Raw genomic sequence first — 16,891 nt, 5'->3', positions numbered from 1 at the left:
ATTAACTTAGCCTATAGATTGACTTTTAACAATGTTTAGTTGTTGTTGAGCTCCACCAGACTATCTGCGGAAGCTGCTGTGAGCTCAGACTGGCCTGGCCCAGTGTGTGCTGAGGGTGAAATGGAGTGTGTTGAGGCCAGAGCAGAGCCAGACAGCAGGTATTTCACAGTCTGGTGTTTAGGGGCAGTCCACCCCCAGAGACACACACAGAATGGAGAAGAAACCAGTGGAGCTTGTTATTTTCAAAGGGCTGCCCTGCACTTGTTCAAAGTTTAATAAGGCTTGTAATTGGAATAGATGGGTTTACTGATTGTTGGTTAAGGTGACGGGGCAGTATGAAATTAAATTATATATGAGTTTTATGCAGCATATCACAGACTCCGAGTCCAAAGCTTCACACTCGAGTTGAGATATTGGGTGACTCATCAGAGCAACAGTAGTCTACGGTCATAAGTTTAGCATTTGAAATGAAAGTATCGCAGAATGGAAACATGACAATTTAGCTTTGTTTTCGAAAACTGATTGGATTATATGCTTGATACAATAAAAAAAGAATGTGTTCCTATATAGGTGTGTGTATCTGCTGTAGGCTCTGAGTTGGTGCGAGCGGACAGTCACTTCTGTGGTCACTAGACTATGACGACTAGAAAAGCCAATTAACGACGCCCTGGAAGAGCCGTTCAAGCCAGCTCCTTTGTTTTCATTAACTTTCAATTATTTCAAGAGCTTGAGACACCTGGTTCCAAATTAGCTCTGTAATTATGCATCAGTTCAATTATGCTCAGACAATATTATCACCATCACTGCAGCTCACAACCAGGTTACTACGCCGGCAAAATCATTTTGATTTCCTTCAATGACATAACGAGAGAACGGAATACATGACTTCCGTTTCCTCATTATCTCTGAGATTTATCCTCCGCATTGTTTCTCTTGATTTCACACAGAATCCGTCTTGCGGCCGGGGTCATGAAACAAAAGAGCCGTGTGTAAAGATGGTGGCGGCCCTGCTCAAACACTCAGCCGCTCTGCTGCTGTATTCAAATAAAATCCATCCAGCCAGAGTCTTTGAAATGGGCCTCTCTGGACTCGGGTCGGAATAGTTAGGACACAGTCTAATGCTTTTTATGATAAATATCTTAAAAGTGTTAGCTGTAAGAGGAAGCATTGGGGGCTCGTGAAAGCTCAGCTGGGAAATGATCAACCAATAAAACGTGCCCCCAGGGTGATTAATTGGAGGGTGACAGTTAGGAGGGAAAAAGCACCAAGGAATTGCACAGACGTTCGCTCACATCATATTCCACGGACTGACTGATGTGACTTGGCAATGAGATGAGGAACGGGAAACCTCTGACCAGGATTTTGAAGACCAATAAATGAATGAACCCTAACCCTAATCATTTATACTCACTTTGACTAGACACTCGTTGCAACAAAAAAAAAGTTCATTTTGCACACACATGCCAACTGATAAATATAGCTCTCTCTTCACCTTCGTATCCACATGAATGTTTCAACCAACCCCTGTGAGCACTGACATGGCTGCACTGAAGCTGCCTCACGAATAGTGATTGACGGACGGCGAGAGGAAAAGGCGGATAGTCTTTTGAAGTAAATCATCCCTAAATTGCTCTCGCATCGTTGCGGTTCCCCATGGCTAACCTGAGTCCATGAAGCAAGGTCTGATGTCACTGTCACCTAAAGCCGTCTCGTCAAAGACACCAAGAAAGAAAGGGAAAGAGACACAAGACCTTGTCACGCAACATTCTGCATTCAGATGATGCCGTGATCTCTTTCCCTTTAGATGGTATGCTGAAGGGGGGTCACTAAACACTGGAGCCAATCTGACCTGCAGTGCTGTTACCTCAGTGTATACAAGGACACACATGTATATACTCCAATGATATACCTTTGTGGATGTTTTAATGTGTAACATAACAGCTTCATTAAACATATGGATGATTCATTATCTATTAAAACACAATCTTCTAATACCCTGAGAGGTTCAGAGTGATGATGACTAATGTTCATCAAATTGTGCCCTTTAAATCACTTTGGAACAGATGTTTTAAAGCAGAGATGTTTATTAGTGCTGTAAATATAACAGTAATGCTTTGCACATGGTAGGAGGTTAAAGTGCCTAAACTGACAAGGGATCCATCATCTCATTCATCCAGGAATGTACAGTTATCAGATCCAGCACAGGACAAACCCAGGCCTGGCTGTGCAGCACAGGACAAACCCAGGCCTGGCTGTGCAGCACAGGACAAACCCAGGCCTGGCTGTGCAGCACAGGACAAACCCAGGCCTGGCGGTGCAGTCGTACCGTTAAAGTGAGCTTCGCAACATGTCGTTTCTCACAGGGGAATATTGTGCATACACTTGAAACATAAGACAGAACATGAGGAATGTGATCGTTTATAGATATATTGGACTGGACTGAGTTTCTTAACGTGAAAGGGGGCGGGTGTGGTCGGGTATTGTGCTTCTCTTACACCCCACGGTCATGTGACGAGAACATTCATCAATCTACAATGTCATATTACAGTTACACAACATAGATTGCACTGAGGGTGTCAAATTACATATTCCTATATACTGTATATTTTATATATATATATCTTAATCCATCTATAGGTTATGTGGAGGGCTGTATACACTTATTCATAATTATACTCTTCTTTGGTTCACAAATACACTAAAATACCTTCAATGTTATTGAAAACAGTTTGATAATATACATTTGTGTTTCAAAGTATAAATAAGGATACAATACAAATGGAAGAATATACTAGATTATTCTCTCACACATATAATCTCTTGGTATAAATAAAGTGATTCATCTATTTAAATACATATATTTTGTGGATTTTCTATATTGGGGTTTCCCCATTGTAAAACTAAGACACATATCTGTCACAAAAGCAATGTAACAATACTATACACAATCTACACAAAATTCATCAGCTCTAAAAACAGCAATAGATTACCTGTTACAATGACTGTGTTACACATCCCACTACTCAATATGAAAGGGAAAGAACAGCTCAAACACAAGGGGGCGGTGCTTATCTTGCTTGATAATTACATGGACATCACACAGCACCAACAGTCAGTACAATATAGTGTATATTGTATATTATAATGCTATGTAATGTATAATATCTATGCCATGAGGTCCCTTGCATTGTGCTCTGTAGCAACAGGTTAAGTCTTTCAAGTTCGATCAGTGCGTCAGTATGGATACTTCTATAGGCAGCTATACAATATGTCAGGTCGAACTATGGCATGTTGACTGCTAAAGAGAGGCAAGACATGAACCATTTAGGCCAGTCCATTTTGCGGCATAGACGAATGGTAAGGACTGAGCTAAAGATTCAAAGTCTTAAAGGTTTACTTGAGTGACACAGAAGACAGGAAGCAGAGCGGAGGTCTGGGCAGGACGTGGGTGAGATGAGAGCCACACCTTGCAGGGACGTGTGGGTCCTTACAAGTCCTGGCCAAGTCTCTCGATCTCGTCGGTCAAGAAGTCGATGTCTGATCTGGTGGCCGCGGGGTTGGAGACGACCATACGGAAGAAGTTGACCTTGTCTCCCTGGGGCTGGTAGCCCACCATGGTGGTTCCAGACTCCATCATCATGGCCTTGATCTTGGGCGCCACCTGTTGTCAGATGTCAAGACAAGCCGTAGAACGAAGAAGAGGTCAGCGCTGTTTCATACAAACACAGCTGCCAATCAAGAAGTGGTTCAGTTGGCAGGTTATGGATTTTAAAAGCCTCAGCACTGGCTTATCGGTTAGTGTTTCCACCTTGGCTATCCACCCTTTGCCAAAAAGTGCACACTGCAGGTGGAGGAGTGGGTGTTCTAATTCAGCGATCGACTCAGCCAGCCTGCGGAACTATTGGGGGTTAATTGGGGGTTTACCTTGTGCAGCCTCTCCCTCCGCTCCTGCCCGTCAGGCATGTCGCGCATCCCCGGGGGAAGGTACCAGAAACACACGTTGGTGTGCTGAGGCTGTCGAGAGGGAAGTCGAGAGTTACGAGAGAGATCGTGGTCCAGCTGTGTCGGAGGAAGCTCAGTCCGTCTCCATGGGAACAGCAGCTCAGTTTACCTTCTGGGTTTATGAGTATTAACAACCAGCTGATTGGAGAGTTTAACCATCACCTCGACATCAACATGACCAGTTCAGACACAGCGGTACTAGCAAAGTATCTCTGAGTCATGAAGGTCCAAGGACAGAATATATAGTAGAAAGGGAAAACAAATGTAACATACAGCCAACAGGTGTTTGGTATTCAACTCATAGACCCGTGACTGTCTTCAGAACACAATACAGGTTACAGTAGGAATGCGTAATTAGAAATGAATACAGAATATATGAACAGATAATAAGGCAATAACTGATCTACTGATTGTGATCAACTTGAGCACAATTTAAATCCAAGATCTCTCCCATAGTTGTGCTAATCTAAATCCATTTAATCTGATAGGAAATGAAAGAACAAAAATATATTCTGTGTTCATGTAGCAGACGCTTTTATCCAGTCACATACAGTACAGGGGGAATCTGAACCTGTTGATCTCTAGTCAAGAGCTCCAACCATTGAGCTGTACCCTCCCCTCTCAGTGCTCTAGAGGAATCCTCTCAGAGCTATTCCAGCCTGGGAGATAAAGGGGAACATATCTCACCTCTCCCTGGAAGACCATCTCGTAGCCCTCTCGGTCCTTGATTTTGTTGTAGAGATACGCTGAGAGGTCCAGGCACTTGTCAATGTGCTGTTCAAACCCTACTGTTCCCTGAAAGAGGGGACCAACGGCAACACATTGATGTACAGTGTTAAAAGGATCAGGACATGTAATTGATACAGTTATCTATGTGAAGGGGAAAGATATACTTTTGCTTTCCACATGAGCCAGAACTTGAAGATGTCCACGTGTCTTCCGCACTGGATGGCCTTGTCACCGGTGTCATACGTGACGTCATACTGTTTGTCAGGCTGGAAGAGGTAGCCTGCACACATGGAGTTGCAGCCTTCTAGAACTCCCTGCAAGAGTTTAGAAGAGGTCGGACTGGTGTGTCGATGTGTGTGCTTGTCTGTATCTATGTGATTTTGGTGTGTGTGCGTACGTGCATGTGTGCGTTTTTGTATGTGTGTGTGTGTGTGTGTGTGAGTGTAATCTTACCCGTTCCCTGACTAGGATGGCAGAGCACTGCAGAGGAACGCCCATCATCTTGTGAGGGTTCCAGGTGACAGAGTTGGCCCTAGTGGGAAGCACAAGATCGACTGAGAGCGTGTGGTGATGGCACGGGCTGGTTTCTCATGCTCCTCAGTGGGCGAGTGTATAGCTGTGTTCAAACTGTGTGTCAGAATGTACCTCTCCACCCCGCTCAGCTTGTGCCTGTGCTGCCTGGACATCAGCAAGCCACCTCCCCACGCTCCCTGCACAAACACAACCGCTTGTTTTCATGGATGATAGCTTCCGTGGACACAAAAATACCGTAGGTCCGTCTGGGCCAGACACGGTAGCTTTCAATACCCTTTAGAATACTTCAGTTTACAAGATTGCTCCTTTCTGACACGATGAAAGCAATGGTATCTGCCTATATATCCCTCCCCTAACAGACAGATTTAAACAAAACTTCAAGTGAATGAAAATGGTATAGTGAGGGGTTTTCGGGCCCAGAGTCATTCACTGAAATACACTCTTCAGAGATCTATTTAGGAGGCCTGTTGGAGTGATGAGGCTAGAGAAGATTCACTTACATCTACATGCAGCCACATGTTGTACTTCTCACAGATGTCTGCAATCTCGTTGATGGGGTCGAACGCCCCGTACACCGTGGATCCCGCAGTAGCGTTCACAAACATCGGAACACATCCCTGGCAGTGGACAGGGAGAACCGGACAGGGAGAACACAGTCTATTACGCTGATGTGCTGGAATCCAACTGCAATGTTCACTTTGTGCAATCTTTGACATAACAGAAATTGGGTGGAACACATTTCACAGACTATTCTCTATTTCTCCAGGCAAGCCGTTGCTGGTGTAGACAGCTCCTGTGTTTTGTTCCGTAGCCTTAACTAAATCAGTTCCATCAGACTGTGTTTTGGAACTAGGGGCAATGTGTGGGATAACATTTGGACAGGCATAGGCACGAACCTTAAAATGGAAATGCCCTTTTTGTTATTGTACACTCAAACAAGTATGATTAACTGCAGATGCACTTCAATTAATGGGTTTGAATTAAATGCCTATTCTACAAGTTAATGTTTCGACTCACTGGAAGTTATTAACATTATGCTACCTCACTGAGCAACAGACAAGAAAGCAGATTAATCTTATTTAGAGACACGGACTGTATGACTTTCCGCTAAATCACATTAAATATGAAAAACTCACCCTCTTCTTAGCGTCCAGGACCTTGGCTTCCAGATCAGCAGGGATGACCCTTCCCCTAAACAAGCACACAGGCATGTCAGACCCTCCACACCGTTTCTACGTGGCTTCAACAGAGAGGATGGCTGTAGCTCAGCGTTGGGAGCATCTGACTGCAGATCATGAGGTCACAGATTCAAATCCCCCTTCTCACTGTTGCTATGGAGGAAAACGACTGAGTGACTACTGATCGAATACCGATCGGAATATAGAACCTCCACAAACCTCTCATCTGTGCTCAGAAGAATCAGGTTCTCGGTTCCAAAGCCCAAAGCTGCGCTGGCCTTCTTTATGGAGTAGTGGCTCTGCATGAACGGAAGGCAAGAATTGATTTTATTGAGGTACTAAAAAGGCCAAACTGACAATCACCTGTGACACAGATGTCTTAAATGACATCAGGATGAATTAAAGTGGCCGAATGAAGGATTTAATGCGTTTCCGTTTCCCCCGGGGCTCTGTGAAAGGTCAAAGGTCAAAGCATCCAGTCCATACTGAGTGAGAGGAGGTACTAACGTGCTCTGAGGTGAACAGGACCAGTCTGGGAGCGGCCGTCATGCCTTTGGTCTTCACCTCCGGGAAGAACTTGTAGCGGGCGATCATGACACTGTACATGTTGGAGATGGCTCCTCCTGTGGACATGAAGCACAAAGCAGACAGGCAGACAGTTACCACAGCATCCTGTGGCACGACACAGCAGAAGGAGCTAGTAAGCATCCATGCATCTCCATGTTACGGTGAGAATCGAGAAAAAACTCCCATCTCCGGTTACAAAGATGTAGTATTTTATGTCTGACTTTTCATCTGTTGTCCCTCACAGGTGAACTCATCCTGGCCTCTCACCTGGCGAAAAGATCCCGTCGCCCTCTCCGTTGGGCCAGCCCACGATCTCCCTCATCTTCCTCAGGGTCAGCTGCTCCATGAGCACAAACACAGGGGCGATCTCATAGGTGAACCTGCAGAGCACAAACACTCACCTCGTCAAAACAAGACCCAGTCCTCGGCGCTCTCCGGTTTCTGATGGTTACCGTTCTGGTGCTCGCCTCCCTGTGCTCTTATAAGGATTTTCGCTTTCCCTTCTCAATTACATCCCCTGTGTCGTGTTACTATCAGAAAGATGCATCATAAACATGGAATAATAGTGGCTCCATGTTGACTACATTGTTTTGTGTTTCTCACAAAGGACCAAACCCTGAATGATATCTAAAGCTTGAACTCATCTCGTGTTGTGTGCTCATTGAGCAAGCAGCATTATCAGCTAGTAAAGAAAGTAATGGGGCAATTCGAGCCATGTCACGCTTCAGCAATAGTTCTGTCACATTGTATAAGGGGCTGGCTTTACTCAGTGGAATGAAAAAGAACATGAGTGTCACATCGGCTCAAGTCCATTAAGAACCATGAGGGAGCTATTGTCTAGGAGCTGGAAGGAGGAAGAGACCGAGAGACAGTATGTGACGCAATGAGAAAGAGACAGAAAGACAGGATATGACACAATGAGAATGTCGCTGCCTTTGTGTCTGAAGCACATCTGCAGAACAGCGTGTGCACAGCTAGTTTGGAAAATGTTTCAGGTCCCTGTGTCAACCTGATGCTCCGACCAGTCGCTGGCTGTTTACCTTGAGTTTACGTCCCCCGCACAGATGCCCTTTCCTGGGTTTCTTTACGTTTGTATCTGCCAAGTCAGCCATCTATTCATATTCTATAATACATCTTCTAGATATGGCCCATGACGAACATTATGAGAACTCAGATGGAAACATATCATACAGGTCAGTTGGGCTTCCTTAACGCCATCATATTTCCTGTGACCTCTTTCAAAGTATTGTTTCCATTTCATTTAACAATCCAGAAAACTCTTGGGGAAAATACACTTTAAGAACTAAATTTTCTCTGCTGCACTGTAACCTTTAGTTGAATTAGATGATGTTCTTCGCTAAATCCTGCCCTATGCTCTTCTAATGATCCTACTGCCTGTCTGTTCATGCGGTACAAGTCAATCCATCTACAGAACATTACAGTCCATAACCCATAATGGTTTTTAGACAGCAGGCTTGCCAGCAACATAATAAAGAAGTCCAACCCTTTCTTTTTTCAGACGTTCATTTGAACTCCATCACTCACATAGACTAATTCTGATGGTATAACCCCGGACACGATTGTCATTCCATTAGTGTCAATCAATGGCTGCCTGTGGTAATTAATGCTGATGGAGTGATCGCCGAACATGAATAACAAATGTGTGTCCCACCTTCACCCTGGGCCTCCAGTCATCCACAGTGATGTTGTCATGTTGTCACATGATCTGTCTAAACCAAGCAGGAAGCCTTAGGTGGAGTAGCACATCAATAAGGAGGTGGAACCACAATCAGCCGGACTAACTATACACTCATCGACTGTGTAGTGAAGAGTAAACAGAATATACGAGGGTCTTAGGGATGATGAAGGCATACCAAGCCAGGGATGAGGTGTACATCCATCTTCATTAAATGAGGTAAAATCCCTGTGTTAATGGCGGGGTTGTATTTCAAGAGTAATTGTAGATACAAGTCCACGACTAAACATATCTCTCATTGTTACCACGCTATTGTGCCAAGTCTTCTAACTAGCATGGGAATCTGGGTTCTACAGAATATCTCACACCTTGAGCACAGTTTCCTTACATCAGTGTGTTACCGAGATTAGCTTTGGCCAGAGGTTAGACTGCCTCGAGTTTGAGCTGCCAATCACAGTAACATCTAAGTCGACAGTAACTCAGGGCCTTTGAGATGTCGACCTTCATCAGGACACGTCGCTGAACTCTCTGGCTAGTACGACACTCCTCCATATTCTGAAAAGCAATATTGAATCACATGTTCCTCCTTGGGGAACTGACATCACCCTCTGGCCTCTGGCCTCTGGTCTGAGGCATTACAGAAAACAGAGACATGAAAAAACCCTGAATGACAATCAATATGCAATTTAGTTTGCCTGTAGGGCTGTATTATCTGAGTGCAGTAACACTGTCGGTCTACAACCAAAGCGCAGCAAACAACAGACTCTTCAGAAGTCCCCTATGTGTAAGGCCCTGTCCTCCGTGTTTGATCGACAGTCTGGGAGAGTTTTGTGAGGATCAGTCAGCTAAAGGCACACCAAGGGTCCTAATTATGTCACTTGAAGTCATCATCTGCTTGAACCTAAATCTACTGAGGCCATTAACCAAAATGGAAGGAAATTATTTTTTTTCAGGGACAGACTTACATAAACCTATTCTCCCACTCCTAAATGAATCAACTTGACATCTTACTGCGGAGAAATTTCAATTATACCTGACTGAGACAGTTGACTGATTGATCGATGTTGTAGCCTGAACATAGGTGCTTTAATGCTAAAAACACATTATACATGCAATACATTTAGATTAGCTAACAATGATTAAATGCTATATACGTGTGAAGAAAACATTTTTTTATCCCTTATCGACTTCCACTCACATGTTAGTGTTTGCTGTGGATGTGAGCCACTCTCCCGCCAAGCCAATGATGTCCAACCCTGTGGAGAGCTGGTTGAAGAACCTGGGGTGACCTGGGAGACAGGAGAGCACGGCATGATTTGTTCGAGAATTTGACACTAGTTTTATCTGTAATCATTACAGTCTACAGTCTACCGAGTGTAGACTATTGTATTGAGCAGTATTGATTGTACAGGGGAGGTTGGGGTTGAGGGGGGAGGGAAGGGGGAGGGAGGAGGGGGGGAGGGGGGGGGGGAGGGGGGGGGGAAGGGGGAGTACTGCTTTGTCGCACGGCATCAACCCTTTGTCTTTTGTCCTCACCTGTCCTCACTCCGTATTTCAGAGTGTCCCTGCAGTCCACCAGGATCTGCTCCAGGGACTCTGGTTGGTCAGAGAGCTCCAGGTTGAAGCCCTCCATGCCCTCCAGGAGCTGGTGAGGGTGGTGGAAGTCCAACACTTTGGTGGACCTATCGAATGTCTTGCGGACATAGTTGGTGAGAATGTCCACAATCTCCAACATAAACTGCATGGTTGGTTCCTCTCCATTTTTGGCCGGCAATAAATCTATGAATTGAGATCAATTTGATTTGAAAGGTCAATATCAATGTGTGTCATGTTTTCATGAAGCACTGTATCCTCTCATCATCCGATTATTAACCCTGCTGTTTTTCTACCTGACTTCAAATAGTCAATATCTCCACTTTCTGTGGATTTCCTCATCATCTATTACAAAACTAGATCTCCTCAGAGCTACACATACTTCTGATCCTTCTCATTGAGTTTTTAAACAAACTTCCAGAGAATCGCAGTGTTACTCAGGGCTTGTGCTGCCAACAAGACCGATTTAAATACGTCATTTAAATTGTCATGATGTTTGGCAGTGAACCTGCCGTAAAACAGGCTGCATTTTAGTTGAATGCAAGATATGCAAGATGCATATCATTTCAACATTATTGAGTAAATTATTTTTATTTCCGTACCCACATTTATTTTGGCTCCAATAGAACTAGACTGACGTGATAATCAGCGATAGACAAGTCGTAATCCCATAAAATATTATGGGATTATTATGTTGAAAGAGAATTGCATTCAGGCTATATCTCACGTGAAATAAAATGTTTGAATAACTCTGTACAAATAAATTAATAGGCAGTTTACCTCTAGCGAAAAGATTGGAGAAGTCCGTCTCGGTGCGTCTGAAACGGGTATCTCTGTCGCTGTTGTCACAAGACAGCTGATTCTTAGACGACTGTTCCTGGAAGGAACCCACAATCCGACTCTTCTCCTCCAGATTGTTATTTTTCTGCAAAAATCCTAAATGGTTGCAAGGGGCAGAGGAATCAAACGGTGGATTAACGTTCCCAAACATCTTGAACACACGCAGTTTTACTCAAAGCACATGCTAGCCCACTTCTGAAACTGACTATCCTGTTTGCTGTGGATGCTTTGAGGAGATTCCCATCCTGTTGGGGGAACCCTATTTATAGCGGAGGGGAGGTTGAGCACAGTGACATCAGCATCAAAAGCCAGTCAAGCAAACACAAATAGCAGTCCTTTAGTAGCCTAGCTGTAAATTCGTATTAAGTCCCCTCGACAAGTTCCACTTCAGTAAGCAGTGAAAGCATAATGACCCGATGTCATTAACGCCCGGGGGGAACTAATGTTTAAAAAATGCTATTTCTTTTAAGGTGTAATAGACATGAACGCAAGTAAAATCGCGCACGATTTGTACATACTTGGCGCTAAGCCCAAGTGTCAGAAGAGCAGAAAAGAGTCAGGCCAATTATTACTGGGGTTGGCCTGACGACAGAGGAAAAAACACTTTCAGCCCAATTTCAATTCGTGTGGGCAGACACAATATCAATTGTCTCAAAAAAATAATAAAACACGTTATAACAAAGCCCAAGACAAATTACTTTTATTGATTAAATATAAAACTAATCAGACTATCGAAGTCTTAAGAAATTATAGACTGCAAGTTTATTAGGAGGACGTCTAGCCAGGAAATACCATATCGGACTATTGTATTGCACCTGGTTAGAGCTAATTAAGGTTGAGCCAAGTCTGTAATTCCATGAAAATTAATTATCAGACAATCTCTCTCTCTCTCCTTGTTTTTCTTTATTTTCCTCTCTCTCCCTCTCTTTCTCCTGGGCCGAGCCGATGTTGTAGCCTCAATAGGTTACTGACAGCGCTATCTCTGCAAAACAGAACCCTGACGAATTACGATTGCAGACGCCTCTGAATCGCTTTCCTTCAAATGCGTTTCAATCGTGATAAGGCCTGACACAAAGCACTTGGAAACGTAAATTTGTAGCTTTAATGAATTACACAAACCAATTCTTCTTTAAAAGCTGCACATACGCTATTCCAACTGGCTACAGTCAACAATATGAATAACATAGGAATAGTAGTCTATAGGCCATTGCGTATTTTCAAAAGCTATTTAATCAGGCCCGATGTCTTTGTAGGGTAACATTTAGGACAGTAACATTTTCACTCAGGCCTAAATGTTTCCCAGGTAAACCATGTGAGGGCGCAATATTTAGACTTTAATTGTATAAAGGACATAGGCCTACCATTAGCATTAATTTGGGACGGGGGGCGGGGGTGTGTGTTCAATAGTAGTCCTATCCAAATTGCATTTTATCTCATTTGAAAAACAGTTTTTTTTTCCCCAAAAAAAATCACGTGGTTACAATAATTGAGGACATTATCATCCTTTCAGCCTTAAAACCCACTCATGCGATAAGAGCCTTCCCATTGACAGCGTGCATAGAGCGTGTCACCCGAGCAGCGCCGCACAACCACGCAGAATATTCCGTATCAGACCAACGCACATTTTCCATAGTGACACACAGAAGCTCAAAATTCAAAATGTGCCGTGACAGGCCTTCTTTTACCACGCGCTGTTGACATGTTTCGGATGCATATTTGATGGATGCACAGATATTAATAACCGTTCGTCTTATAAACCTCACATTCAAATACATTAAAGAAATGTTTAACTCACCACATATCTTCATTCCCAGTTTTCTAGTACATCCATGAGCAACTCCACACCAGGCGTCATAGCCTAAAATCATTTAGGAAAACTATTGAGATAGTGCTAGAATTACGTTGGTCATGACCATAAATTCTCCAAAATGATTATTAATGAAAGCGCTGGATGGGGCATGTTGAAGCAGATAGTGGATAGACTACAATTATGAATATATCAACACTGAACTGTGTGTGAAATCATTAATATGTTCAGGTTCTGAATGATATGAAAACATTGTGTAATTGAACGTTAGCATTTAGAACGTTGGCCATAGGATGACCAACTTTAACTGGTTGCATATTTGCCAGAAATATCTAATTGTGTGGAAAGCCATGAGTCATCAGATCGGCCAGTGTCACATCCCTGAGAATAAAGGCCTCGGGGGATTTCAAGGGGGCACCTTTGAGACATGGAAAATTTCACCCACAATGAGAAATTGGATCCATCCAAAAATCAGGTCAGATTTTTAAGGGGTCAGTTCCATCACATCCTTTTGCAAACATCCGAAGCCTCCAACAGAACATAAAATATTTAACCTATAGCCTATAAAAATATGTATTTATTTGTGTGTTTATTAATTAGAGGAGGAGGAAGGAAGAATAGAATATGACCAAACCAATGCTTAGACGGGGGATGGCATATTGTTCATCTTAAAATATTAGAATGTTGTCAACAGTAGGCGTACATCGCCCACAACAATAATATTCTACAGTATAATCTTCCATCCTTTTATTCATTCGCTCGGAAGAATATTGTGGCCTTTGTTTAAGAAAATGTGAAGCCTAGAGCCTAAAGAAGTATATATTGAGGTAGGCTACAGCCTGTAACATTGCGTCTCGAGCTTCCTTTAACGTTCGGCTATAAATAAGGAGCTCGAACACACCATTAGGGTCAATTTAAAGTGGTTGCAATCACCGGCACTTTACACGTAATTACCATTCACCAGATGCCCTGTCGAACGCTTTTATTCAGACTATATATCAAAAATGGTACTGAAAAATTCTACTTAATTGTCCAAATGCTACATCCAATAATAATAATAAGAAGAAAAAAATAAGACATTTTAGTTCACAATTTACTTTTATGAGACGATTGGAACCTTTTCAAATTTGTATGTAAAATGTGATAGTCTTGGCAATAGGAAGCCCATTCACTGTTGTTTTTTTAATTGCTTTCAACTCGTGTTTTTAGAGGACATCACCTGTTTTGACAGCAAGATTCGTCAATGAAGCCGAGTCCGGGCGGTCTGTCACGCATGCAATGCCGCGGTGATTTGTAGACGGAGAAGCATTTGGAATGGTAGGCTACATTCTTTTTTCATCCATGGCGATGATTAATGGCGTTGCTCTCAAAGTAAATAGCACAAGTGAAAAAGCATTTTATCTGCGATGGACCTACTTGAGCCTGGTGGTCGTAAATTTGTCGAGTTGGGATCCGGTTCGCCGCCAGAGGAGGAAGGTGCAGACGCCGCCATCAGTCCTGAGACACAGTAGCCTACAAAAGTCCTCACTTCAAAGCGCGCTGTCACTTTCTGCGAACACCCTCTTATTTTAGCAGAGATGAAAAGTCCCACTCACTGTAAGGAGAAGAGAAATAATAGCTAGCGGAGCCACAGTACTGGACATGGATAATGACATGTCGAACTATTTGAATATGGATGTTTGAAGATAAGATATATCCCCTCGTACAAATGTTGACAGAGATGCAGAGCTATGCGAATAATGCTGTTCAAATTGACAAGACACGACAGACTTGTCGACGAGATTGTCTGGCAAGGTTGATTCTAAAGCATAAATTATGCTGTCTGCACTGATCTACAGCACACCTCAAAACTAGTCTTAGTCATCCCATACCACAAAAGTCTAAAAACAAGGAGTCTCATTCAACCAACCATATCACCACAATGGTTCGCATTAATCCTCCAGATCCCATCAATAGGCTAACCTGATCTCGGCTGTCGACGTGGATAATGACCCAGCACGTGAGAAGTTGATAATAATGAACATCTGATGAAATGGAATGTTGAGATAGGTGAGGAATTGGACAGCAGACCGTGAAGCCAAGGATGTGAATATGTAAAGGTCAAATTGTCCACAGTCTATCTTCGATTGATTTCTCAATTAGTAATTAGTAAATTGTTTAATGAGGTCTAAATGAAATTAATAAATACACGATTGATGAGTAGTCAGAAACATTAGAGTTAGCCTGCTTGTGTATATAATAATGACCCCGATTCAGGTCAATGTCACTTCATAGAGAAGAGCCTTTGAGATACAGTCTACGCATAGTTGTCAATAAATAAATAAAAATGTAGCAGATAAACGTTTTAGGATATATAATATATCCAGCATCACGTATGAATAAAGGGTTGGTTTGATATAAAACAACCTTATCGGTGATGTGCAAAATCCACACAACTAAAGCCACAAAATGTTTTTTTAACGGCTTCATAACACCTGTTAGAGCTTCTTCAATGAAAACTCATCTTTAAAAATAATTTTATTTTACCTTTTTAAAGGGTGTGCCAGTGCAACAGTAACCCCGTGTTATAAGGCTGCTTACCGTGCTGGTGATGGATACAGGTGAACAGGTAGAGTCCAAAAAAAGAACTACGAGACACTGACCAAATTAAGTCCTCCAAAAATGTGATGTGTAAAATGTGCGTTAAACAGTCCTGGAAAAACGTCGGGTTGAAGAATAGTTCACTGTGAAATTCCATGCACGCTGACCTTTTTTTTGCTGATGTACATTTGATGTGCTGATATTTAAAGCGTACATTGCCTATTTATTCGTTACTACGCACGCATGAGTCACACCACCTCCGCCGGTGTTGCACATTTCCCCCCTAATATCAAACAGACATCCGCTTTGTAGCCAAATATTCTTGGGATATTTCTTGGTGTGCCTTTCTGATATAACGTGACTTTTGGTACGTGTTTGGTTTGTCTTTGACGCTATGTACCTCGATTTGGGATCCCGGTCACGAACATGGACTTGGAAGTTTGATCCTCTGAGCAACACATTACGCTTGTGAGGGGTACCAGGGAGGGGAGGTCGCCACGTCCGGGTCAAATGTCATTTGTAAGGGTATGTAGGCTCGTCTAATCAAAAATACATCTGTTTCGACCTTTATTTTGAATTTTAATTTGTTCATCTTAATGAATTTATGTTCCAGTTCAACTCGATCAGCACGCGGGCTTTAGATTTAGCTTGCTATGTCGAAATAGTGGTAATGACAAAATGTAGCCTATATCCTTCCTGAAAATATCTGGATGGATAATATCTTATTTTTGGATGGAAAAACTAAAACGATTCGGCTTCTTGCATCGTGTTGAAAAGGTAGCTCCTCCACAAGGTGGCAGTACGGAATCATCAATAGAATCCGAGTGGGCCATCAATTAGTAGTTCACAGGAATAAACCCAGACATAGATCGAATAATTCGTCATCAAATCAAAGTTACATGGGGTGTAACACAAGTGATACTGTAAACACCTGTTGCCTATCCCAATAATGAGTCTCCCCCAATCACTCCTCGCGCCAAACACACATAATGCACATTTACTTAATCATGTGCCTTGTCCTACGTTTCGTCATGATCTTGATCATTAACAAGAACATTTGAATGGTTCCTGTAGCGACAACCAAATGGCCGTTTGTTGCACTGACATTATTGTAGGCCTACATACTTTAGACATGAAAAGAGGTCATTCACGGGAAATGAAAATATATATATTTTCATAATTGTAGTTGAAAAATAAATAAGTGGTAGCTTTGGTAACCGATACATTTTCGAGCATTTGGCTACCTTCGTATCTAGCCTAGATTGTAGTTTTGTCTAAACAACCTTTTGGCACATCAACTTCAAATCACTAGGCTAGATATCAATAATGAATTCAGAGGTCATATCACCATTGTGACAATCCAGT

At 42.7% G+C, this 16,891-nt stretch overlaps 1 protein-coding gene across 2 annotated transcripts; it reads right to left on the bottom strand.

Moving 5' to 3' along the window:
* Window positions 1–3,487: 3,487 nt before the first annotated feature.
* On the bottom strand, window positions 3,488–14,438 carry gad1a (glutamate decarboxylase 1a). 2 transcript variants are annotated; one of them, XM_067252452.1, is made up of 16 exons: window positions 14,363–14,438; window positions 12,935–12,997; window positions 11,080–11,235; window positions 10,243–10,485; window positions 9,905–9,995; window positions 7,278–7,390; window positions 6,951–7,066; window positions 6,663–6,742; window positions 6,402–6,456; window positions 5,766–5,882; window positions 5,377–5,441; window positions 5,185–5,263; window positions 4,896–5,045; window positions 4,690–4,797; window positions 3,925–4,014; window positions 3,488–3,661 (listed from the first exon to the last, which is right to left on the bottom strand). In XM_067252452.1, exons 1-16 carry the CDS (start codon window positions 14,436–14,438, stop codon window positions 3,488–3,490), a joined length of 1,776 nt encoding a protein of 591 aa, XP_067108553.1. The 2 variants fall into 2 exon arrangements, with proteins under 2 accessions (XP_067108553.1, XP_067108561.1); XM_067252460.1 differs by having other exon boundaries at window positions 14,369–14,438.
* Between the last annotated feature and the right edge of the window lie 2,453 nt (window positions 14,439–16,891).

The sequence above is a fragment of the Osmerus mordax genome, chromosome 2, assembly GCF_038355195.1.
Source record: "Osmerus mordax isolate fOsmMor3 chromosome 2, fOsmMor3.pri, whole genome shotgun sequence".
NCBI classification, from domain to species: domain Eukaryota; kingdom Metazoa; phylum Chordata; class Actinopteri; order Osmeriformes; family Osmeridae; genus Osmerus; species Osmerus mordax.
This window is presented reverse-complemented; position numbering and strand designations above follow the sequence as displayed.

Coding starts and splice junctions, on each gene's coding strand:
- gad1a (XM_067252452.1), bottom strand. CDS start 14,438: ATGGCGGCGTCTGCACCTTCCTCCTCTGGCGGCGAACCGGATCCCAAC. Junction 11,236..12,934: donor ACTGGGAATGAAGATATGTG/GTGAGTTAAACA, acceptor GCAACCATTTAG/GATTTTTGCAGAAAAATAAC. Junction 5,046..5,184: donor CCATCCTAGTCAGGGAACGG/GTAAGATTACAC, acceptor AAACTCTTGCAG/GGAGTTCTAGAAGGCTGCAA.